Consider the following 26053-nt stretch of genomic DNA (forward strand, 5'->3'; position numbering starts at 1 on the left):
CATCAACAACATCTTCCTCGGTAGCGGCTGTTTCATCATCAAAATTCGGGTATTGACCAATATCAAAATTATTACATGCAGGGTCTGTTTCTTCTTCCATCACATCATCAAAATCCGAGTATTGACCAAGATCAAAGTCCGGGTATTGACTAAGATCAAATTTCGAATACTGACTAGTACTCACAATTTTTTCTGTTGGCTTATAATCGTCTAACTGGTCAATACGAAAACCGGAATTTGGTGCTAAAAGTTGATTGGGATTTAGATTAGGAAAATGTTGTGGGTTTTGAGATATTGTTTGATATTGTGTTTGGTATTGGAAATGTGGTGAAACAAAATTTTCTTGGTGATGAAATTGTGGTGAAACCATTAAATTTTGAGGTTGATAACAACGTTGTACATTGTGAGCACCATAAACTGGGGTTGAAGAACTTAGTTGATTACTACCCGCTACTGACCCAACTTCACTACTTCTAGGTTCAACAACATACAATGTAACATCATCTTCTTGTGAAATACTAATGTAAGCAATGAATCGTTCAACATCTTCATTGTCGGTTAACAAATAAACTTTACATTTTCTTTGATAAGATAGCCTAAATCCACTTAGAGGCTCTAAATTCAATTTCTTTGCAACACGTAATATTAGAGTTTCATAAGTTAACTTTTTTAATGATAGTTTTAGTTGAAGGTTCATGGGTAAAGGCACATATTGTAAAACACCATGAACATTCTCCCATGACCCTCCAAAATACAAATCTATCCAAACATAATCAACATTAGATGATTTCATTCTACAAATTGTAAATTAATTTACTAAACAAACGAGCTATAAGCTAGATATCATCACTAACTTAGAGAAAAACATCTTTATTAAGTTGATAGTTGATAATTTGAGAGAGAAATCATTAAAAAAATTATATAGAAATAAAATTATGTAAAAAACAATTAGAGATGGGGAAGGATGTCGTTGGATATAGGAACGGATGTCGCCGGAGAGAGTGATAGATGGAGATGGAATGAGTTGCGATTTAGGGATTTAGGTTATGAGTTGCTGCTGCTGCGTTGTTATATACCCAAAACATGTGTTGCGAAACTAAAACCTGTTGCGAAATTAAATTCGTGTTGCGAATTCGAAAATCTAGTTGCGAATTTGAAATTCAGTTGCGAATTTGAAATTCCGCATTGCGAATTTGACTTTTGTGTTGCGAATTTGACTATCGCGTTGCGAATTTGACTTATGTGTTGCGATTTACAAATTCGCGTTGCGAATTTGACTTTTTTGTTGTGAATTTGACTATCGCGTTACGAATTTAACTCATGTGTTGCGATTTACAGATTCGCGTTGCGAATTTGGAGTTCGCGTTGCGAATTTGTTGGTCATTTTGGCAAATTAAAAAAAAAATTAGTTAAAATCGTATATTATAAGGCATTTTCGGTCACTGAGGTTATTTTCTCATTTTAATATTACTGTTATTCTATTCGAATAATAAATAATATTACTGTTACCTAATTTCCGCATTACAATAGTTAATCTCACCTCTATTTACTGTCTTCAATTTCATCGGAGGTTAGATTAGATAACCGATGAAATGGGCTACAGATGGGTCTCTATTAGGCCGATGCTTCTACCGTTCACTCTATATTTTTATATGGTTAAGTTAGCTCATTCAACCCATTCCCAATTTCACATTCACTAAATCCTAATTACTTGAATTACCGTTCTAACTAACCACCATGGAAGACAGCTTCAATGTCCGAGTCGGTAAAGTTTTCGGCTCCCTCAATGCTTCGTCTAATTCTAAATCGATGCCATTGAGCTCTCTTTGGAGCCTCACCGACGAGGAAATCGAAAAACGAGAGTGGAACCGAGACAAGAAGACTCTCCAGGAGGACGAGGACTACGAAGAGGAGGGAGAGGGCTTCTTCCACAACTTTCCACCGAAGAACAAGAAGGATGCCACTGGTTTTGGCGCGGAGCTGGGGAAGGATCTCGATGACCTAGACGACGAGGAAGAAGAAGGTCGCGCCTCCTCGAGTAAACAGACTAAGCCAGAGGATTATAATGACGAGGAGTGGGATATTAAGTCTTCCATTGGAAGGGACTGTACTCTTGATTATGAGGTTTCTTCTCCTTTTCCCTCTTTTATTTTTTTTCCTCAATTTACTTAGATGGAATAATTAAGCTAGTTGGCTGTATTGGAATATGTTTTTGCTTCTAAAGAATGTTATCATTCAAGATTCCAGAGTGTAAACTTTGAATGAAATTTCCTCGACTTGTAAGAAGCACGTAGACTAATTGAATTGGAGTTATTTCAATCATTTCCATGGAAAGAAAAATATCAAAAGATAACTGGTATAGTTTTTCAATCCGAGTATGCTTATTTTTGCCTTCATATAAAATTTAAATGCTAGTAGGAAATATAAAAAATATATAAGTTGCAGAATTCAGAAGCTAATAACCAGAGCACGCATTTGGGTGTGCTGTGGATGACAGATGCATCAGTTTCACTTGTTAAGGGTTATGTTGCCTAGTGGTTTGAGATATCACGGTTGCTATAATTTTGTAGACCTAGGGTCCCACTCTTATCTGGCATTCTGCTCTTGATTATCTTTCCGTGATTCTTGTGCAGGAAGAAGAAGATGCTTACGATAAAGTGGCTGTTGGCAGGGATAAGAATGAAGATTGCCTTTACATGAATGCTGCAAATGATTATGACATAGATGCGGATTCTGGCAATGTACTTCCAACTGCGTGCAAGGATTTCAGTAAAGATCCACGTGCCAATCACATTGCTGCAAAACTTAGGCTCAAGGAAGATGAAGAAGATGCTAAGAAAAGGCTTGAAGAAGATGCTGAAACTGCTAAAAAAATTGATTCATTGCATGTGTCTGATGGTGATGCAACTGTCAGTGTGGAGGGTCACATTAGTGCATATGAGAATGGTAACCTGAAATCCATCCTGAAGAGAAAGGATACCGAGTCAAATTCAAAATCACAGAAACGTGTCCGTTTTGATTCTGAATGTTGTAAAAGTGATTGCAGTGAAGACCCTGAAAGAACAAATGATGTTCCAGGGGAAGTTTGCTCGACTGAGAAAGAAGACGCCATGGTCTCCAATGAGGTATCTACTTTATCTCAGGATTATCCATCTGGAATTCCAGATTATATGCAGAACCCTTCAAAGTATACTCGATATACTTTAGAAACTGGTGATTTTGATGATGAATCAAATCGGTCAGCCTATATGGATTTCCTTAAACTGGTTAGGAGGTCAGATGGTACAGAACCACATGCTGATGATGCTCCAATTGATCTTGCAAAACCAGTAACTTTTATACCAAGGAGGAAAACTGGCGACGTGATCATGGGAAAAAGTTGCAGCGAGCCAAAACCAACCCAGGAAAGTACTGACAAGGAGGCCGTGCATAAAAGAGGCTTGATGATTGGAATTGCAGCTGGGGATACCGATGATGGAGTTTGTGCAATGGAGGAAGATGAACCACAAACAACCACTGACAACAGAAACAACTCCCAGAAAGCAGCACGTCAATATCGTATTAAATCTTGCTCGGAGTAGCATGATTAGTTATTAATCATCTAATAATATTCTGATCTGTGACTTTTCTAGTTTGTCTGGAGGGCAAGCGTTATGTTGTCAGCAAGATACTATACTTTTGTGTAGACAGAAGGAAACTGGATAAAAGAAAAGATTAAAAAGAAGAGCTCGATAGAGTAGGCAGATTGATTTGTTTAATGAGTCTCATTCGGCCTATATATGGTACACTTATATTCAACATTTATTTAGTTTCATTATTTTTCTTTGATTTTCTCATCCATGGATGCTGCGTTATATATGTGTGTATTCGGAGCGTCTTTTTGTTATTTTAATCCCTTTACCATATATGTTCTTGCTTTCCTGTTTTGCTAATTTTTGTGCATCCAACCTAAACTTGTTTGCTAATCAAGTCAGATGTTTCCCTTTTGTAAATGAATTACTATTATAATTTCTTTTACAGTTTTTAATATATTTGTTTTATTTCTACATATTTACCGTTACTCTCATGGCTCTAGCCGGATCTAGTTCTATCATTCGGAACTTGATGGGCAATTGGTGCGCTGGTTCCTAAAAGTTTATTGGAAATTCTTCCTACATGGTTGAGCTCTTCAAGATTGCCTCTAGCTAAGGATCTCAACATTACTCAGTATGTCGAGATTGATTCTTTGGCTATTATGAAGCTACTACCTCAGGAAAATGTTATAAATTTATTGTTTAATTCTCTTATCAATGATTTACAGGGTCTTGATGTAAACCATCCATAGGTGTAAATGGATCATGTTTACAGAAAATGAAACAAATGTGTCGATATATGCATACCCGTTCTTTTTCATCAACTCTCTTGAGCTGATATAACCAGTATCTAGTGCATTTCTTGTACAGGGTTTGCGAGGGGACTGAGACAAGATTTCTACACTTGCAACAAAAAATTGTCACCAAAACATCTAGCAGCGCCTAACCGGTCACCATTGGACCCAAAACATAGGGAAGCCTATAGACATTGCCCCTACCAGTTTGCAAGTGAGACAAAAAGAATCAGTAAAGAATGCAGATACATACATACATACAAACAGGATCAATTTCAGCACTTAGAATAACCGCTTCCTGCAACCTTCTGCTCCACAGTAGCATGCCATCCTTTTTACCTTCCCATCAGGACCATAAACGCTATCAAGGGCATACCCATAGTCATAAGTAAGCTCCTACAAGCAAGAATATAGAAAAATAGTATCCAGTCACCCTTCAAACTCCACCCAAAATAATTATCCAGTTATTTTTTCATAATAAATAAATATCCAGCAAATCAAAGAGGAGAAAATATTATCATCTAATACAAGAAACTATGCTAAAATCATCTAATACCTATTGATATATGTATATATATATATATATATATATCAATGGTGGGCATGAGACCTAAAAGCTGACTCTTGCTCCAAATATTATCATTTTTTTTGGAAGCAAAAATACAAGAAACTATGCTAAAATCCAGAAATTGCTGCTGAACACGTTCAAAAGATATTTAAAAGGTGGCTCAATCTCTACACACCAAAATGGGAGGAAAATTACCTGCAAAGGAGGGATGTTGTCTGCTGCAAAGAGCATCACTCGAGCTAGTTTAACATCCTGATGTGAACTCAGGACACACTGGATAAAGAGGTTAGGCTCACAGCTATGATTGATAAATCTTGCAATATTTCCAATAGAACCAGCATCAATGCAGAACTCTGGCACATTCTCTGATCTCTGGTCATCAATTTCATCCTCATTTTGGATCACTGGAAAAGATCCATCCTGCTGCCGCCTCTGTCAAGGAAAAGAAAAACATAATAATCACATTCCTACATGCAGACAAAAACTACTCCATGATAAAACCAAATATATCACAGATCAGAAGAACAATGTTTCATTAAAAGAAACGTTTCCCTACAAACTTGAATACATTGCTAGATTGGGCCCTTTGGATGTCACTACCATACCAAACAAAACACTCAACCTGAAACATAAAGCTAGATGCATCACACTGCTAAAGAGACCAGTTATACCTCTCTGCCGCCAAGCCCTCTCATAGTTTGCAAGCAATCAATTTCAAAAATGTAATTATTCTCAGAGACACTATCAAGCTCTTCTGTCCTCATGAGTTCTCCAATATATTCACAAACTGGGGCACCAGCCGGTATAAAATCCCAAGACCTAACAGCCCATCCTCTCTTTGGAGTACGGAAAACCTGTCAATTCATGTCAGTCAGATTTTATTCAAGAGATGTTTCAACCAGAATCCATCACAGGATCAAGAAAAGGAACGGGCAAAGAAATTATTCTCGATGTAATAAGAAACCTCCAATCGGTATCTCAATCCTCTCTGGGATGTTCGATTTACACAACTTGGACCACAGCCACAATTTGGACCACATTCAAAAACAACATGTCGGGCTTCAATTAATCTAGAATTGAAGAAACAGGAGAGTGCTAATAAATAACAAATTTGATTAATAACAAAAAAAGAGGATGGCATTAAGTCTTGTTATTTCTATAACTTCACCTGCCACCATCACGCTGCACATAAGGAAAATCAGAACCATTAAGTCTAGCACATTCACAAGTCTTGGGATCCCAGCAAGCTCCCTTGCAACTGCATCCAGCAGCATTAGCGGGGAGCTTTATATTGCATGCAAGTTTCATTGACTTGCAATAAGTGTAGCCTAAAAACACACACACACACAAAAATAGAATTATAGCAATTTATGCATGCACAAACACATCATTGCATAAAATGGAAGAGATCTTCTAAAAAGAATGAACAAAGTTGGAGAAAAGGCAGAAAATGATAGGTAAAAGTGAAGAAAAGTGTACCGTTAGCAGAAAGGTGCAAGACAATTGTGCATGTGAAAAATAGCTAGTGCAAACAACAGCCTCAATTTCAGTTTTGGTCAATGGGGTCCCTTCTCAGGAATTCCCTATGGCAAGGGGTCTTCGCCAGGGTTGTTCTTTGTCTCCTATGCTTTTCAACTTAGTTGGGGAACTTCTAAATTTACTGCTTTTAAAGGCAGTATCTGAGGGATTGTTTTCTGGACTGCAGATTGGAAGGAATGAGACGGCTATTAATTTATCTCATCTGCAATTTGCATATGACTTAATTATTTTCTGTGGGGCTTCGAAAGAAACATATTGTTAATGTTAAGAGGGTCCTATGTTTGAACTCTATCTGGTCTTCAATTGAATTTGAAAAAAAGCAGGTTATTTGGTGTTAATAAGGCTACAGAGGAGGTTGAGGAGTGGGCCTCGTCTATTGGTTGTACAGTTGGAAATTTTCCTTCTGATTATTTAGGCTTGCCTCTCGATGCAACTAGGAATTCAACCTCTCTTTGGGATCCGGTGGTTTTACAATTTAACAAGAAGCTTGCAGGCTGGAAATCAACCACTCTTTCATTGGCATGGCGGTTAGTCTTGATTAAATCGGTTCTTTGTTCACTTCCAACTTACTACTTATCTCTTTTTAAAATTCCCTCCTCGGTTAATTCCAAACTTAATTCCATAATGTCTAAATTCCTATGGGGAGGGGGATGGATAGAAACAAGATTCATTGGGTTAGTTGGCCTAATGTGTGCAAATCTAAGGAGGATGGAGGTTTGGGAGTGTTGAATATTTTAAATATGAACATAGCTCTACTTGGGAAATGGTCTTGGAGGTTTGCTAATGAAAGGAATGCTGTTTGGAGGAGGTTGATTTGTTCTAAATACAATCTGGATCCTTCCTCATTACTGTTCAATAGCAAGATTCCAGCTCAATCTTCTTGGATTTGGAGGTCAGTGGTTATACTCATTTTAAGGAAGACTTTTTTGGCTCAAAGTTTCGAAGTTTGTGCAGAATTCAAGTTGGTAGTGGTCGGTTTATTCGCTTTTGGCAGGACAAATGGGCAATGGACTGCCCTCCTAAGGTCTATTTCCCAAGGTTGTTTGCTATCTCTTCGAATCATAGTAAATTGATTGATTTCGGCGAGTTTAGTTCTTTAGGATGGATTTGGAATATTCAATTGAGGAGGAGTTTAGTGGATTGGGAATTTGAGCAATGGACTAATTTGATGACAATTATTTCTAATTTTTGTTTGTCTAGAGAGGCCAGTGATGCACTGATGTGGAAAGGGAATGGGGCTGGTGTTTATTCTGTTAATTCATGTGTGAAGAGTTGTTCCCAGGCTTCTCAGGTGAATTATTTTTGGAAGAAAATTTTGTGGAAAGGATTGGTGCTACCAAGAATTGAGGTATTTATGTGGCAGGTGGTTCTTCAAAAACTGCCAGTTAGGGCAGAACTGGTTAAAAGAGGGTTACGGATATTGTAGATCTCTCTTGTCCTCTTTGTAATTTGGTTGATGAATCCTCTTCTCATTTATTTTTCTCTTGTTCTGTAGTGTGGTCTCTGTGGAATAAATTTTTGCAGTATTGGAGCATTTGTTCGGTCTTTCATGGAAATGCGCAGAACTTTCTTCTAGCTTGGGAAGAACTTAATTCCAGTTCTGCTATTTGAAACTTTATTCCGGCTATTGTTATTTGGACTATTTGGAAAGTTAGGAATGATATCGTCTTTGAAAGAGGCAAGTTAGATCAGACTAACTTATTTTTCTTAGCAAGAGTTAGGCTTGCATCTTGGTTTTTAGCTAAGTTTGCAGATTCTGTTATTTCTTTGGACGCTCTTATCAGTGACCCTTCCCTTGGGGATTCATGTTTCCCTCTCAACAAATCGATTGTCTCTACCATCCCTTGGTCCCCCCTCCTAAGGGCTTTGTCAAGCTGAATGTAGATGCAGCTACCAATTCTGATTGGAAGAGTAGTGGAATTGCGGGTATTCTAAGAGATGAAGAAGGTTTATTGTTAGGTTCTTTTAAGAAGGCTTCTAGTCCGGGTCCACCTATTCTGATGGAGTTGAAGGCTGTTAATGAGGGATTATATTTCCTTGACTTAGTGAGAGCAGGTATTAAGGGTCGGTTGATCTTAGAATCAGATTGTAAAATGGTAGTGGATTGGGTTAAATACGAAGCTATTTGTCCTATTTTATATGCCTCCATTGTCAGGGATATAGCAATTAAACTTAAAGAACTAGAGGGAGTTATTAGATGGGTGGCTAGGACAGCCATTATAGAGGCTGATGGTTTGGCTAAGTCTGGTATTGGTTAATTTTACTGTGTTTGTGGTACTTTATGTTGAAAACATTTTGATGTTTCGATATAACAAACTAAGTATAAATGAATTTTAAGATTTTACAAAAGATTTTTATAAGTATATTCAATTTAATTAATCAAATATCAAATTATTACTCCAAGTCTTTCAAGATCAATTTCAAACTTACTAAATGTGTTAAATTGTATTTTATACTTAATATATTTTTGAAACAATTTTCACAAAGTATTTTGAACCAAAATCAAGACTAAAATCAATTTCTCAAAGGGATGCACCGATGCACCAATCCATGCATCGATGCACCATTGAATAAATTGAACATTGAATGCATTTTATGCATCGATGCACATACCATTCATCGATGCACTCTTAGTGCACCGATGCACTAAGGGTCCAACGGTCAAAATATTTGAATTTTACACTTAATGCACCTTGTAACATCCTCCATGCCGGGTTAGTGATTAATTTGTAAAGTTTCAGCATTTGGTGATTTAAGTAGAGTGATGGAAGAGTTCAATGACTTATTTGAATTATTTTGTGTAGGATTGAATTATAAAGAAGGAAGATTAGAAGGACAAAATGGTCTTTTTTATAGCAATATAATTATTGGGGTTAGTATTATATTAACCACGTGGAAGAGTAGGAAATTAAAACAAGCTTCCAGAGTCCTCTTCTTCTTTCTTCTTCTTCATACGTGAGACCCAAGCTAAGGTAAGATTCTCTTGTTAGTGAATTTCTTGATGAATTTATGGTTGATTCATGACCATTAGGCAATAGTTAAGCTTAAAGGAAGTTTAAATTGTTTTAAAACCTCAAGATGAGAAGTATATGAAGAATTAAAGAAAGGAAGTAGAAAAGTAAAATCTTAGATTAGAGTTCATAATAAGAATTGGAAGTGAGATTTGACTTGTCATCAAGTTAATTAAGGGATATGAAGTGTTAGAATTGGAATTAGAACACCTTGAAAATTTAGTGTGATTCTTGAATGCCATGTAAATGATGGAATTTTGGGTTTAAAGAAGTGATTATGGAATAGAAATGAGTTTAAATATGTGTATGGAAGTTAGGAATATTAAAGGAAGTAAAATATGAAGGTTTAAGCTGAATTGAAGTGAATTTCGAGCTCAAAATAGGATTTCTGGGCTAGGGGAATCGATACCCATTCAAGGGGAATCGATACCCCCTCAAACGAATATGAATTTCCAGAACGCTAGAGGGGAATCGATACCCCCAGGGGGAACCGATTCCCCCATAATAAAAAAAAGAGAAAAGAAAGAAGAGAGACTAAACTATCAATTCTTTAAATTGATAGGCTATTAGAGGTTAATTTCAAGACTTAGGCATCTGATAATCATCTTGAAAATTTTGCTTATGTAGATATTGAGCCTAATCGAGTTCCGGAACCATCGACAAGTAGGATCAATCGAGGGAAAGACAAAGAAATCTAGGTGAGTGCATATGCATAGCATGAATATGTATTTTATTCAGTTCTAGACTTGTGATAAGTCTAGATTCAATATTTTGATACATGATCGTAGTTCATATGATGATATATGACATGAATCCATACCATATGCATTATAGGACATGAATATGAAAGAAAAAATTATATGAGTTATATGATAAAGGTATGGAAATAATATGTCTACGTGATATAAATTAGATAAATTGTGAAAGCCCATGTTATGTAAATGAGAACTATAGGTATAGTTGGCATGCCAAGGGTAGAGGGTCTATGTGGTCTTTCGGGACATATATGTATTCTTTGGAACATGTGTGAGGTCTGGTGAGACACATACTTGATCCTTGGTATATGTATATGATTCTTAAGGAATGATATGTGGTTCTTCGGGACATATATGTATTCTTTGGAACATGTGTGAGGTCTGGTGAGACACATACTTGATCTTTGGTATATGTATATGATTCTTAAGGAATAATATATGGTCCTTATGGACATTATTATATGGCACTACGGTGCAATTCTACGCGGCACTACGGTGTAATTTTACGCGGCACTCCGGTGCAATTCTACGTGGCACTTAGGTGCAATTATATGAGTTGTGGTGACAGCATAGTGCACAACCTCACAATACTCACATACCTTAGGTTCTCTGTATGGTACCATGGGCTAATGAACTTACTAAGTCGAACTTATGAAAGTGAATTTGATAAGTATGTGTAAGAAACATGGTTTTGGTTATTGCATTGTTTACATACATCTTATTACTGCAACCCATCTCATTTTGGCAATTACTTTATATTTATTGATATTATTATTATATTATTGCCTCACTAAGTCGATGACTTAGCGTGTGAGTGTTTCACACGTAGGATCCGATAAGTAGACGATCGAGGTTAAGCAGCTGGATAACATTACTCCTGCAACTATCAGATCAGAAGCAACTTAATCAGTAGGTCATTTTGTTATGAAAATGGATGTTGGCATGTAATTAAAGAGTTAAGTTGTGTATGCTCTGAATATTTTGGTAAACTTATATTACCATATGTATATTATTGTATTTTTCGTAATATAAGTTCAAGTATTTTACTATTATTTGTAATGAGTTGTGTTTTAAAAGTCAATGTAATATCTCTGACTCGTATCCGAGTTGGGATACGGGTTGGGGGTGTTACACACCTTGTGTATGCAACGATGCACTAACGCTCCCAACTGATTTTATTAATTGTTTTCACACTTAAACGGCTCTATTGACTCCACTAATCATCCTCAACGTTCAGAATCAATTGAAGGAGTATATAAACAAGCTTAGAAGTCATTGATCAAAAAGAAGAAATAAGAAGAAACAACAAGAAGCTAGAATCAAGAGAGAATCAAAGAGAAAACATCAAAATCATTGTTTGAGCACTTCAAGCCTATTTTTCATTCAATATTCATTTTGCTTTCAAGAACACTACTTGTCCTCAATTGTATTCATTTTTTAGTTCTTTTTTTTGTTCAAGAATTGTGCAAACAATCTACCTTGTGAGGATTTCCTTATAAATTTGCAAATTTGTAATATCCTCTTTGAGACAGAGTGTTCTCAAGAATTTGGGTATATTCTTGAGGAGTTGTAAGGTTATCTCTTTGGCCTCAAAAGAAAGAACAAATTAGTGAATTTGTTGGAAAATCCTTAATGTGGATAGCTAAGGTAGTGGACGTAGACTTTGGTTGAGAAAGTCGAACCACTCTAAATCGCTGTGCAATTACTTTCAATTTTCTGCAAAAGCTTCCACCAGATTTTTAATTGCCAATTCACCCCCCTCTTGGCCGATTCCATCTATTGATTAACTCAACACTTTATTTTTGGAGTTTACGTTTGTTTGTAAGGGTTTTATCTTAATGTTGTAAATCTTATGTATCTTGATTAATAAAGTTTAAGGCACTCTTTTCCTCCTTCATCTGATTAAGGAATTCAATCTGAGTTCCTTAATCATGAAGGGGTTTTTAATGAGGCCTTCAATTCCTATAAAAAAAATGATAGAAGGGAAAAATCACTTAGAAACGAAGATAGTTGACCTTCAAAAAGGACCTTCTGCAGCAGATCATGCTGCAAAGCCAACTAGAAGAAACATCAGCAAGGGGAACCAATCAACTATTTATACACGTGTAATATTGTTTAGAAGAACTCTTGCTGAAATTGCAGAAGACAAATGGTGGTAAATTTAGAACCTCAAGGTGGATGATGTGGTTGATCAGGATCATAAGATGAGATATCAATACTATTGAACTAAAATAACTGGCCAGAAACCAAGGAACTCCCCAAGTCATGAGAAGAGAAAATCTCTTGTTGTGAAACTAGCACTCAATTCTTACAGCCAAATTATATTCGCAATACACTGTTTGATCAGATTTGCATGAAAATCAAATAGCATGTCAGAAAGTCAAGCTTGCCTGTTGGTGCAACAGGTGGATCATCAACCAAATTAGTAGCTGGAATAGGAACATCCTCTTGACCACCACTTATGTCCTCGCACACCAACCTTAACCAATAAAACAATAGAATTGAGAGACTGGATATAATGACATACAGAAAGAAGTGACTTTCTAAAATAGTTAATTCTTTCATACCCACGAATTTCAGAAGAAGACTTGGGAACACGCCCATATGTAAATTGAACCTGTCACAAGAATGAACAAACAAATAACAATAATCAACAGAAAATTCCAAAAATCCTATATGATCATTCAAATGTGAGCAAAGTATTTTAACAATATTCACAAAAGTTCTAAAATTTAACTTCAGAAAGTGTCCAGCATCTCATTCTGTCAATTACCCCCTGGAACTAAAACATCTTCAATCTACATAATAAATAGTTATTTTCTATATTTTACAAGTCAGTCACTGCCAAGATTAGGTAGTTCACTCCGTTTCCCATTCTTTTTAACGATTAAAAACATAACACTACAATTCCTCAAAATTTGGGTACAGTTCACATGTAGAAGTTCAGATACAGGGAAAGTGTACTAGAACAATCAGAATCGTCTTCAAGGAAATAACATTGTGTCCGAAAATAAATGCCCTATAAAATTAGAATAATTAGCCGCAAGAAATCATAGACCAGATAATAAACCTGATTAGTTGTTAATATTGGCTGTCCTTCTAGCCGCCTCAATCGATATTTAAAAACTGTGAACCCAGAAATACCCTTCTCTGCCCAGTACTGAACAACCTGCAAATAGTGTGCAGGTAATTAAATGCATTACATCTTATTGAATCTTAGGTATAAAGCACCTTATATTTCTCAAATCAACAAAGACTGATTTATTATCATCAAAATAAATCTCAAAAGGAACTCTCCATATAATAGAAGCCATCTTCAGAAGATTACAGCTAAAAGAATATCATCTGTTATTTAAACAAATTTTCAAATATTACGAAAAGTGATATGCATGTCTTGCATGATCAAAGAATACAAGGCTACACTTCCAAGCAGATAAAAGACAAACCAGCCAGAAAACTGACGAGTTTTTTCTAGGCAAAATCAGACTCAAAAAGCATCATTCAACCAATGGCACGTGAGACATAAAATGTTTGAGATGTAACTTATCAAGAAGAACAGCAAAATACTCCTTGTTCACATTCCTTGTTCACATTATCTTTTCAGCAATATGTAGCTATCTGGTTGCTTTAATTTTGGCTTTGAACAATAGGAAAGATTTTGTCTCAGTTTGTTTTCCCAAAAAAGAAAAACAATGAGTACATGCTTTGTGATAAAGACTGCAAGACACCATTCAGCCATGATGGAAGCAAAAAGGTAAGGCAGTCATATCAAGCACGAAACAGTCCTCAAACATTTTCATATTCCACCCAACTTATCAAAGACGAAACTGTACATATTATATTATGCATTCAAAATGTTCACAGTTAATTAGGATTAGGAACAAGATTATAGTTTTAATCATCATATTTCATACAGAGAAGGGGAAAAGGAAATTAATCAATTTTCACAACATATAACATGATACCAAAGAAGACGTATCATACAGCTTCAAAAACCAAAGTGTACGAGTGGTTCATAAAATTACCTTGTACAAGCCATCATATGTATACACTTTCCCAGTGTAACTGCTAGCATATTCATGACCGCGAATTACTCTGACAGGCACCCCAAGGTCCACACAGTTCTATAAATCAAATCAGGAGGAAAGTAAGTCTACAAGATCCAATGAAATGCCACACAATACATTCTCTTTAACCCAAGACACACAAAGTCATTCAACAGACTTAAAAGTTTACAATGCCATAGTGTTTAGTTCACGAGTCAGGGATCGAATCACCAGGGGATTCACATGAAAACCTACTTCAATCAGTAAAACCTTACCCTCATTGCAATCCCTATCTTGTGAATAACCTATGATTAATAATATATATGAAACTCGCCAAAGGAAGATCCTAACCCCCGAACTCACCAAAGAGAACTTGAAAGCCAGGAACTCATCATAAGGAGCTCTTAAACATTCCATCTTTGGTGCCTTTAACTTCTTGTCTTGCCCACAAAGACATCCATAACACATGGAATTTATAACCTCTAATCCGATGCCAGCCAAAACATCCCTATTTTAAACATTAACATGATATGCATATGCACACATATAACATAACTTTTATTGTTCTTGAACCCAACATATCATGGTTGCAATGCTAGAAAGCATATCTTTTGAATATACGCACACAGTGATTCAGCCAAATCAAGCAAAGACACTACAAATGAAGCATGTTCATAATCATATTCATATTCATTTATACCACTATGGTCTATTTTAAGATTATATACCAGGTAAGATTACAAAAGTTTGAATATATTTAGTTTCCAACTAGTAACAAATTTAGTTAACAATAATCCAAGAATTAAGAATAAGAGTTTAAAATCCACACCTTAAGCGCCAGATTACCACGTTCTAAAACTTGATCTCGAATTTGACGCTTATTACCAGTCAGGTCATGTCCTCCCTGTCCAGTATAGATAACATCTTCAGCATTATCTAAGTCATCCTCGTACATGCCCGACAAAACTATAGCTACTGCAAGTGGGAATGTGTAGTTTTCATACTCCTGCAATTTTCAACAGAAAGATATGTTAAAATTAAATGAGATGGTTGTATCACGAATGTTGCTGGAATTGATAAACAAAAATACAAGTAACCACTCACTCAGAAAACAACCCAATTAAGGACTCCCAAGGAGCATTCATCAAAAAAAAATTAAGTGAGAATAAAAACAAAATCTGTCTAAAAGATCTAAAAAAGGAAAAAGGGCAGGAAATGAGACAAGGTTCTGCCAGGTAATTGCAGCGTTAATAAAATAAGATTCTAGCCCAGATTAAAAATATAAATACTTTTTTTTTGATAAAATAAGGCCTCATTAAAAAACCCCTTCGTATCCTACATGTTATAAACATAACATGAAAAACATAGAAAGGAGGAAAAGAGTGCCTCTAACTTTTATTAATGAGAACAATAATACACCTTCACACCTTCATGACTAACTACTAACAACATAACCTTTAATACATAACTCTAAATACATAACGCACCCTCATAACTCCGTTAAAAAGAACAGCCAAGGTATAACACAGAAACCCAGAAATCAACCTATACCAGCTTCTGCTAATTCATCCGCTTCCCAATTTGCAGCTCTCGAAATATGCCTTGTGATAATATCCTTCCTTTCCACACGAGTAGCTATATCCCTCACCAAGGATTTGAACAAAGAAGTACTAAGGTCCGGATTCTTAATCCACTTTAGAGCATTAGTAGAATCCGATTCCAAAATAATCCTCTGACTTGGAATGTAACCAACTTCCTCGAAAAGATTCAACCCTCTTTTGATCGCCAAAAGCTCCGCAAGTAAAGGAGGACCTTCCCCTGCTTTCTCTGAAAACGACCCAAGCACCGAACCACTACCATCCCTAATCAATCCACCTATTCCACCCTTATCCCAACCTTTGACCATTGCACCATCTACATTTACTTTTAAGAACCCTTCCGGAGGAGGACTCCACCTATAAGAAGGATGAGACCTCTTTTTCATATTACCATTCAAGTCTGCTAGTTGTAAATCCCCCATCAAGTAATCGAAAGGAGCATGGACGTCCTTAAATGAAGTTCCAAACCAAGAAACAATTTTGAATCTTGTAATGAAGAACAATAGCGCAGAATCAACCTTCCCTTGTTGAAAAATCACCTCATTCCTACATTTCCAAACCGACCACAGCACAGCCCTAGGGATAAACTTCCATATGATAGATCTCGGAACAAGCTCATCCCACGCAATTAAAATTCCATCAACTTAGCCGGAACCACAAAGCAAACATTCCAGTACTTTAAAAACTTAGCCCACAAATCCCACACCACATCACAATGCAGAAACAAATGGGAGACCGACTCATTGCACTTCCTGCACAAAGAGCACACAGTGTCTTCCACCCCAGTAACTCCTCTCTTAGCAGCTCCTCCTTCACCGCTACTCTATGATGAGCAAGTTGCCAAACAAAGGTTTCCACTCGTGGTGGAGCTACCCCCTTCCAAACATATCTTTCCCAATTACCTTCTACTTCATCATTACCCTCTCTATCAAAATACAATTGCATGCATGACTTTGCTGTAAAACAACCCTCACCAGTTCCCAACCAAATCCAACAATCATCCTCTACTAATGACAATGAAGAACTATTCAAGAGAGAGATAAGTTGCAGCCATTGCTCAACCTCCCAATCCACCAAATTCCTTCTTGTTTGAATATCCCAAACCCCACCCGAATCATTATACAGTCTAAATTCTGCAACCTTCCCCCCTTTGTTATTCGATAGAGCAAATAACCTTGGAAACCTATCTTTCAGAGGAACCGAACCCAACCATACATCATGCCAAAACTGAACTGTTTCTCCATTTCCAGCTCTAACACACAAATTTTTCCTAAAACAATCCTCAAATGCATCACTTGAAAAAAAGTTCTTAACAACTCCTCTCCAAATCCAAGAAGTACGTGTTGTCCAAGTATTCTGGATCATCATTGAATTTGGATCCATATTGTTTACACAATAGACCACTATTTTCCACCAAGAGGTTTTTTCTGCAGCAAATTTCCACACCCATTTCCCCATAAGAGCCCTGTTTAAAAGCAACAGATTCGGAATCCCCAAACCCCCAACTTCTTTGGCTTTCATACCAATTCCCATTTTACCCAATGGATGTTCTTTTTTTCTGTCGATTCCCCCCATAGAAAAGCTGCCATGATAGAATTTAATTTGTTGAGAACACTAATAGGGATCCGAAAAATAGAAAGGTAATAAATTGGAAGAGAGCACAACACTGATTTGACCAAAACTGCCCTTCCAGCCAATAACAGAGACTTGGCCTTCAAACCAGCCAAACTGTTATAAAATTTTTGTACAACCGGTTCCCACAAGGAAAAAGAATTCCTCTTAGCCCCTAACGGTAGACCTAAGTACTCCGATGGAAAAGCTCCTCTTTCACACCCTATTTCCACGGCCCAAGAAGCTAACTCCTCCCCCACATTGATTCCAAAAATTCTGCTCTTATTCATATTCAACTTCAGCCCCACCAACAATTCATAAATTAAAATCACCCTTCTAATATTCACCAAATCATGAGTAGAAGCCTTGCTAAAAATTATTAAGTCATCCGCAAATTGCAAATGTGATAACATGAAAGAACGATCATTCGAGCCTAATTCAAAACCCGAAAACATCCCTTATTCCACTGCTTTCACCAACATTAAATGTAACAATTCACCTCCCAAATTGAACAACATAGGGGATAACGAACAACCCTGTCTTAATCCTCTAGTAGTGTGTATTCTCTCTGTAGGTGTGCCATTTTCCAAAACCGAAATGGAAGCTGTTGAGATACACTTGTACATCCAAGAACTCCATCTAGCTCCAAACCCCCGTTTTACTCATTATTTTCAACAAGATTCAATCAACCGAATCATAGGCTCTCTTGAAATCCACCTTAAAAACAACTCCCTTCAATCCTTTTTTCCTCCAACAATCAATGCCTTCATTTGCTATAAACGAGCAATCCAAAATGTCTCCCTGGTATAAATGCAAATTGTGATGGACTAATAACTTCATTAATACACAAGCTTAACCTTCTCGCTAGTACTTTTGAAAGAATTTTCTAGAAACCCCCAACTAGGCTAATTGACCTAAAATCTTCTAACCCCTTCGGATTGGCCTTCTTAGGAATAAGAGAGAGGAAAGAGTGGTTGGTTTCCAAATCCCAGTCCTTACCCTCATAAAATTCCTTAAAAAACAGCAGCAGAACTTCCTTCAAGCTTGACTAGAACTTCTTGAAAAAACCTAAATTCAGTCCATCCGGTCCAGGTGCTTTGTTACTATCTGAATTAGCAATTACACCCCAAATTTCCTCTTCAGAAAAAGGCTTCTCAAAGGCCATACTCTGCTGTTTTGAGAGTTGCAAAAATTCCAGGTCCAGCTCCTCAACTTCCAATGTATTTTCCTGATTAGACAACCCCTTGAAAAATGCACCACTGAAGCTTTAATTAATTTTGGATCTGAAATGTCTTCATTATCTACTTTGATGGATTTGATACCATTTCTCCTTCCTCTACCTCTTGCACATTGGTGGAAAAATCTGGTGTTCTTATCCCCCTCCAAATTCCATTTCAATCTTGAATTTTGAAGCCAAATCGATTCCTTTTTTATACAAGTCCCACAACTCTTTCCTTGCTTCCACTAAGTTCTTCATAGACACCATGGGGAGACCTTGTTGCAAATGAAGTTCCTTCTCATGAATTTCTTTCTCCAACCTATTTATTCTCCCGGGGATCTCTAAATACCCCTTCCTAGACCACCTCTTCACTGCTTCCTGCACTCCTATTAGCACGCTAGAGATTGGTTGTCTATTCTCCACTCTACAAAGCTTGTGCAGCTCTCCCTCCATCATCTTACAAAACCCATCCTCTTCCATGACATAATTAAATAATTTGAACGGTTTCGGGCCCCAATTCCATCCCCTATTTTCCAGCAAGATGCTATTATGATCTGAAACAGACCTTTCTAGGAGTTTTTGTGTTATCATGGGGAACAATGATAAAAAACTTTGATCCACTAAGAATCGATCTAGTCTCTCATAAGTTGGTATTTCTCTATTGTTACACCATGTAAATCGACCTCCAACCATAGGCAGATCCACTAGATTAGCTTTGCTCACAAATTCTCTGAAAGCAAGCATAGAAGCTAAATTCACTGCACCTCCAATCTTCTCATCCTGTGACATAACAACGTTGAAGTCTCCTCCGAGACAAACTGGACAGTCTACATTCTCCAAAAATAAAAACAACTCCCCAAAGAACGCCTCCTTTTCTGAATCCACACTCGGACCATACACATTTATGAACCAGCAAGACCCTAGTACCTCATCAATAATACCCTTAACTGCTACAAATCTCCTATGAATGATCTCCTCTTGAACCTGACACTTTTTTTCATTCCATAAAGTAATCAGACCTCCAGCAGAACCTTCAGCTGCTGAAACTGTCGCAGCTGTCAACAAATTTCCTCCCATTTTCCTCACTACTGATTGATTCAACACTTCCATTTTCGATTCCTGAATGATTAAAATTAAAGGCTTCCTCTCCTCCACAGTCCTCCTAACAACTCTAGATTTTATCCTCCTACCCAAACCCCTAATATTCTAAGACATTAAATTCCAACTAATCATCAATATCTAGCTATAACCTTAAATTCCAGCACCCCTTAATTTCCCCCATGTACTTCTCTCTCCTTCACCAAAGGAATCGTTTTGTTCATAAAAGCTTCTTTCTCCCTCTAAATGTAATCCCTAACAATTCACTTACGTTCCAGCACTCCAAAGCCTCTGCCCCATCCACCTCCTCATTATTATAAGCATACTCCGAACTTGTACCAATACAGCTCCTAGATCCCCCCTCCTTAATCTTGAATAAACACGTTTGTACTTACCCCTTCCCACTCTACTCCCAGGTACAACCTTCCTAGAATTTATTTGAGAAGACAAAGAAACCGACCCCCCTGCAAGGGATTATGATCATGCACAGCATTGATTTCTGTTGTAGCAATACAATAATCCTTGCTTAATCTCTCCTCCTTTGATCCAGCCCAGTACTCACCTGTACTACCGGGCCCCTAAGAATCCCACTTTCACAGTCAACTTTCTCATGCTCAATGGGAGCTCCTCCCAGACATTTCCCATTTTCTCTCCCTTCATGAACTTCTTTGACTTTTCCTGCTAGATGGAGACGTCACCTACCTTGGTCACATCTTTGCACAAGTCAAACGTATTTTCCATACCTATGTATAAATTCAAACCCCCTCGGTATTTGTGCTTATCCCTTGTTGGGAACTTCTAACCCATTCCTCAACCTTATTTTGGGATTCTGACAACTCCTTCTCTCCCACCTGCTCTTCCTGTCTATTATGCACTTCTTCATTGCTCCACTTCGAAGAGCTTTCCTCCCAAAGATCCTCTGCAACTTCTTCTTTCTCCATGTCTATTAACTCAGGAAAAAAATCCTCCACACATTCAAGCTTAATTTTGATCATGAACTTCCTCCCATATGTATTGATGATGACATGTTCTGGAATATCAAATGGACTCTCAACCCGTAGTAGCAACTGCGCCACTCTGCAGTCCACTCTATGTGCAGTTTGATCTTGAATTCTAACTAACTTTCCCCATCTGGATGCTAAACTAGAGAAGAACGGGACCGACCAACAATTTAATGGGACACAAACCATTGAAATCGCACAATAAGCTAATGGAATGCCCCCTCCTCCACAACCATTGAAATCGCACAATAAACTAGAAAAGAGGTACAAGTGGCACCCAACTCTTTAGATGTCAATTCATGTTCAAGCAAGTTTTCTTCAAGGGATACTTTATGCAATAACATCTTGTAATGGTAGCTAAAAGCACTTCAGGACAATATAAAACAAAACTAACAGCAGGAGTCCCCTGCACAAATTGGATTCTTTTCCATTTTTGGGAGGTTGGAAAGCTTGACCACATACTTACTATGCACAATGTAGAAACTATAGGAAAATATGAATGCATTACCCCTTTCCTGTAGGACTGTCCCATATAATCAATACCGTTCAACCAATGACTATGAAAACCAACAACAACCATTTCGGCACGAGAATAAAACCGATGACCAACATCAATGCCTGCATCACATTAAAGACACATAAGAGAATAGTTTATTGAACTCAAAAAACAAGATTTTTGAAATGACCACAAGTGTACCTATCATCCAACTAATACCAGTATTAAAATATAAGCTCTCACAACCAACCTGGAAGGCAGCCTATCATTTTCTCGAGACAAAGCACCTCATTGTTCTCTATCATCTGCAATGTTTTTTAATATTGAGAGAACATTAGGCTACATAACATCAAAATAAGTAGTAAAACCATAATCACATGCTTTTAGCAAAACAAAATTAAATAAATAAAATAGAATAGAATAGCAGAATCATAACCAAGAAAATTTTGTAACATTATTATAAATTCATAATCATTATAATTAACTCAACAAAGTTCCACTGTACAGCCCATAAACAGCCACCAATATATTGAGAGGGGGAAATATACAAGTTTAGTATGTTATTCTTACAATGACCTATGAGAAAACCCTTTGTCAGATTTAACATAGCGTATTAGTCCATCTAACAATATAATGTAAATCAATGTAAGAGGAGAAAATATGCAAGTCAAGTAGCTATAAGCTTACTGTTGGTTAGGTCAAAATAAAAGCTATGATGAATACTTAAATATTACAATCAGAATAAACAAAAACTGACAGGACCGACTTGCCTTTGTTATTGCTTTCAGGTCAGGTCGCTTGGCTTTGCCCTTGACATCAGCATCAGGTACATCTCCGTTCTGCAAATATTTGAACATTAACAAAGACACTCAAAAACAATGTGTGGATGCAAACATGGAAGAATTAATCCAAATTTCCTTATCTGTTGCAGACAGGTTGAAGGAGCAGCGAAGTTAGATAAATGAAGGCAGAGGGGCACAAACATGCAACTTATATACTATAAACCATGAGTCTATAGAAAGAAGCCAAAATTAGAAGTCTTTTAATTTTTTTAATATTGTTGTTTTTAGGATCAGTTTTATCTAATTATGTTACTTTCTTAGGAGATAAGAGTCTTCATATATAAGTTCTTAGCTGATAAGAGTCTAAGGAGATGAAAAAACCTAGTAGAAAAAGAACTCTAGTTTATGTAACACTTTTCCTATTTAAAAGGTTTATTGAAATATTCTTTTCTTCATGAATTCTCACAGTCATCAATGATCAATCAACATAAAAAAGGGATTATGTACCTTGGGAATTTTTGCCCTTCGATGGTTTCTTGCTACCTTTGACTGCAGCACACCTCATTTCCTCTTCCTAAGTACCCATCCGAAAAGAATAGTATAAGCAAAAAATATGCTGAACTTATATGAAATGATGAACGGCATGAAAACACAACACATTGTATAAACAAACAAGAATAGATGATTTACAACCCAATTTGAAAGCAACAAAATACAGACCTGAACAAAGTGGAGGTAATGCTTGTTGAAAAACCTCAAAGTCTCTTTCACCTTAATATGTGCACTCTTCTCAAAAACATTTGGAGCATTGATAGCACGAATAGAATCTAGTCCCTCAGCAATTTTGGCAGCTCGTTGGACCATTTTGGCTACTTTCACAGTCATCTTGGGTTCAACCCGAGGAAGTTGTTGATGGGTACCATTTTGATCTTGGTTAAGGTTTTCGGAGCTCACTTTAGGTTCAGTATGACATGATGAAATCTGAAGAAGCTGTTTGGTACCATTTAAATTTAGGTTTGGGTTTTCCGTATTCTTATTGACCCTTTTTATGCAACTTGCTCCATTTTTGTTCAGAAGGTCCGCTCCCCGCTTTAACAAAAGCTCCTTGCCAGTTTTTTGTTTTGCAACTTGAAGTCTGGCGCTAGCTCTCCTTTGTCCGGAAACGGCGTCCTTGGGCGAGGAACCTTCCTCTAACTGGATCTTGACTCTTTTGTTTGGGCTTTCCGGCGATGGGACGGAAGTGTCCAAGGAGGGCAGAGACTGAGCCACCATTTTAAAAATCTAAAAGAAAAGAAAAAGGAAATTGGATTGTAGAAATAGAAGGGGGAAGTTAGGGTTAGGAGAGGAAACGACGAGAGAGAAGTTATTGGGAGCAAGTGACTCAGTGAGTTAGGCGAGGTCACCAACTCAGAGTCACGGGAGGCAGAGCGCCGAGGGAGGTGCAGTGGTGGTGAAGCAGGAAATCTGAATTCATTGGCAATACTTCTAAAATTTTAAAAAGTAGAGGGGGAAGGGAGGATATGAAACATTTTTATTTTTCAGAAAGGGAGGGAGCAGGGTATTTTCCCTTTTTGAAGGAATCTGCCAAAATTATTGCCAAACAAATTTTGGTCTAATGTGCATAATCTGGCTAAGCGTGAATTTTAATGTACTAATTATTTATTGGGTAAAACACATAAATTATTTGTAATTTATAGTAGGTTGTTTTGTTAAATTTGTTTATTATTAAAAAATTATAAAATAATTATTTGATTATTCATATGTTTTAAATTTTTTATTTTTTGTTTAAAAATTAACGGTGGTCTAAATTTAACACTAAATTATTAATTGGGATTTGATAAAATCATATTTTAATTATGTCTACTGGTACGAAATTTACTTTCAAGCATTGTCCAAATGAAGTAATTTTTCAAGCATTAATTACATGACATAATGTAAATAGAGATACGATATATAAAATACAACTCAAATGATTCTACATCATTTACTAATAATCAACACATTTTATTGATATTATATTTCTACATACATTAAATTATCGATGTATTATTTTAAAAAATCATTTCTTCGTGTCGTCACCGGTTTTCGTCCGAGCACGAATTTTTACTTGACGGAGAAAATTAATGTAGATAAAAATGATTTTGATTTAAAATAAATATTTTGGAAGTCGACATTGACCTTTTGGGGTTAGGTAGGTCAAATACCTAAAAAAAACAATCTTTTAAAATAGTTTTGAATAAAACATAATTTAAAAGATAAAATTGATCTGTGTATAACCAAAAATTTTAGTAAAACAGGATTTGTGGTCGATTACGTTTAGGGAAGGATTAACACCCCTATAACGCCCACAATTGGTACTTTATTATTTATAAATTGTCTCTATTATTGGAAATTTAAAATTTCAAAGATATATTTAATTTATAATCTTATTATTTCAAATTTATTAGTATCTTTAATAAAATCTATTAATTTATAAATAAGATATTTATTTATTAAGAAATATCAGAAAAAGACTTCTAGGTGCCTTAAGACAACTCTTTTCTTCGATATTAAATAAATATTAATAAAAAATTAATATATATTTTATAGAGTAAAAAAATCAGAAAACGGACTTCTAGGTGCTTTAAGACAGTCATTTTCTTTAATATTAAATTAAAACATGCTTATAATAAAAAGTATTCTATATTAAATTTATAAATAATATTTATATATATATATATATATATATGATTAAGTAATAATAATAAAAAAATGATAAATAACTAAAATATAAAAGAAATTACAATTATAGAATTAAATCACAAAATATATAAAACTTATGGTCAAAATTATATAAAATTTAATTATTAAATTATAGAATATAAACAATTAATGGCCATAGTTATAAATATTATGCAGTATATACATTAAAAATGTAGTTTAACCCTAAAAAAATTAATACGGGACTAAAATAAATTTTAATAAATTTTAAGGGATTAATTATAATATGTACATAAATTACTAGTCAGGATTAAAATAAATATTATTGAAAGAGTAAGGACTAAATACATATTTTACCTTAATTATTTATATAAATATTCGGTCAGGACTAAATTATAAGAAAATAAAATTAAAGGACTAAATCACGACATATAGGAAATTATTTTAGTGACTAAAATGGAATGTTACAAAACTAAGATGGCTGCGGAAATGGTTTGTCCATACATGTAAATTACGTATATACCCCTTCCCAAAACGACGTCGTTCGGGAAGGGATATATATTTCCCCAAACGGCTGGCCCGAAGGGCCAGCATCCTCATTTCTTCTCTTCTTCTTCTCTCTAAAAAATGAGAGAAGAAGAGCTCTCTCCCTTCTCTCTTAATTTCCCTCACCGGAGGGAAACGATCTCCGGTCGGCCACCGCCAAATCCGCCGCCGGCCACCACATCCGGTGGCCGGAAATTACAAAACCCACCCCAAATTAAAGCATGGTTTCCCCTAAAGCTAAATTCGGAGGTTTTTTAGCCTAAAATACTACTGAAATGCGTAGATCTAATTTTTTTACCTTCGACCTTTGGCTTTCCGACGGCGCAAGGAGGCTCTGATGACCGCTATTCCCTCGGTAAGTTTCTCTTCTCTTTTTTCCTTGCTGTTTTGGTGATTTGTGGTTGCTGGATTGCTTTTTTTCTTCTCTGTGGCTGTTGGATTTTTTTTTACTTTATGTTTTTCTCTTGGGTTGCTGTCGTGGGTTTTTTTTGTTTGCAGGTGAATCGAGGCTTTATAACCTCGTCGAGACGTTCATCGGACCGGGTAATGGAATGGCCCTCGGTGAGTCACCGAACTATGGTGGTGACTCACCATAGGGTAACAACGTGGATGGCTCAGTGGCCCTTCTGGAGGCTTCTTTGAGGGCGGCGGCAGCTGGAACGTTGACGTGGGGCGGCTGGAGACAGAGGCGGCGGCGCGTGGTCCCTAGGGTATCAT

The 26053-nt window shown here is 36.4% G+C and overlaps 2 protein-coding genes across 2 annotated transcripts; one reads left to right on the forward strand and one right to left on the reverse strand.

The window, feature by feature from the left end:
* Nucleotides 1–1679: 1679 nt before the first annotated feature.
* LOC120147411 lies at nt 1680–3828 on the forward strand. The gene is made up of 2 exons (XM_039160788.1): nt 1680–2124; nt 2634–3828. Exons 1-2 carry the CDS (start codon nt 1738–1740, stop codon nt 3579–3581), a joined length of 1335 nt encoding a protein of 444 aa, XP_039016719.1. The 5' UTR covers nt 1680–1737; the 3' UTR covers nt 3582–3828.
* A 596-nt stretch (nt 3829–4424) lies between these two features.
* On the reverse strand, nt 4425–23534 carry LOC120147726 (histone-lysine N-methyltransferase, H3 lysine-9 specific SUVH4-like). Its single transcript, XM_039161033.1, has 15 exons — nt 22811–23534; nt 22598–22664; nt 22079–22140; nt 21559–21613; nt 21321–21430; nt 15115–15291; nt 14265–14363; nt 13310–13408; nt 12807–12856; nt 12630–12718; nt 6103–6262; nt 5899–6004; nt 5606–5788; nt 5130–5366; nt 4425–4762 (listed from the first exon to the last, which is right to left on the reverse strand). The coding sequence occupies exons 1-15, from the start codon at nt 23360–23362 to the stop codon at nt 4649–4651; spliced, it is 2160 nt and encodes a 719-aa protein (XP_039016964.1). The 5' UTR covers nt 23363–23534; the 3' UTR covers nt 4425–4648.
* Between the last annotated feature and the right edge of the window lie 2519 nt (nt 23535–26053).

This window comes from Hibiscus syriacus, unplaced genomic scaffold (genome assembly GCF_006381635.1).
Source record: "Hibiscus syriacus cultivar Baekdansim isolate YM2019G1 unplaced genomic scaffold, ASM638163v2 tig00110940_pilon, whole genome shotgun sequence".
NCBI lineage: Eukaryota > Viridiplantae > Streptophyta > Magnoliopsida > Malvales > Malvaceae > Hibiscus > Hibiscus syriacus.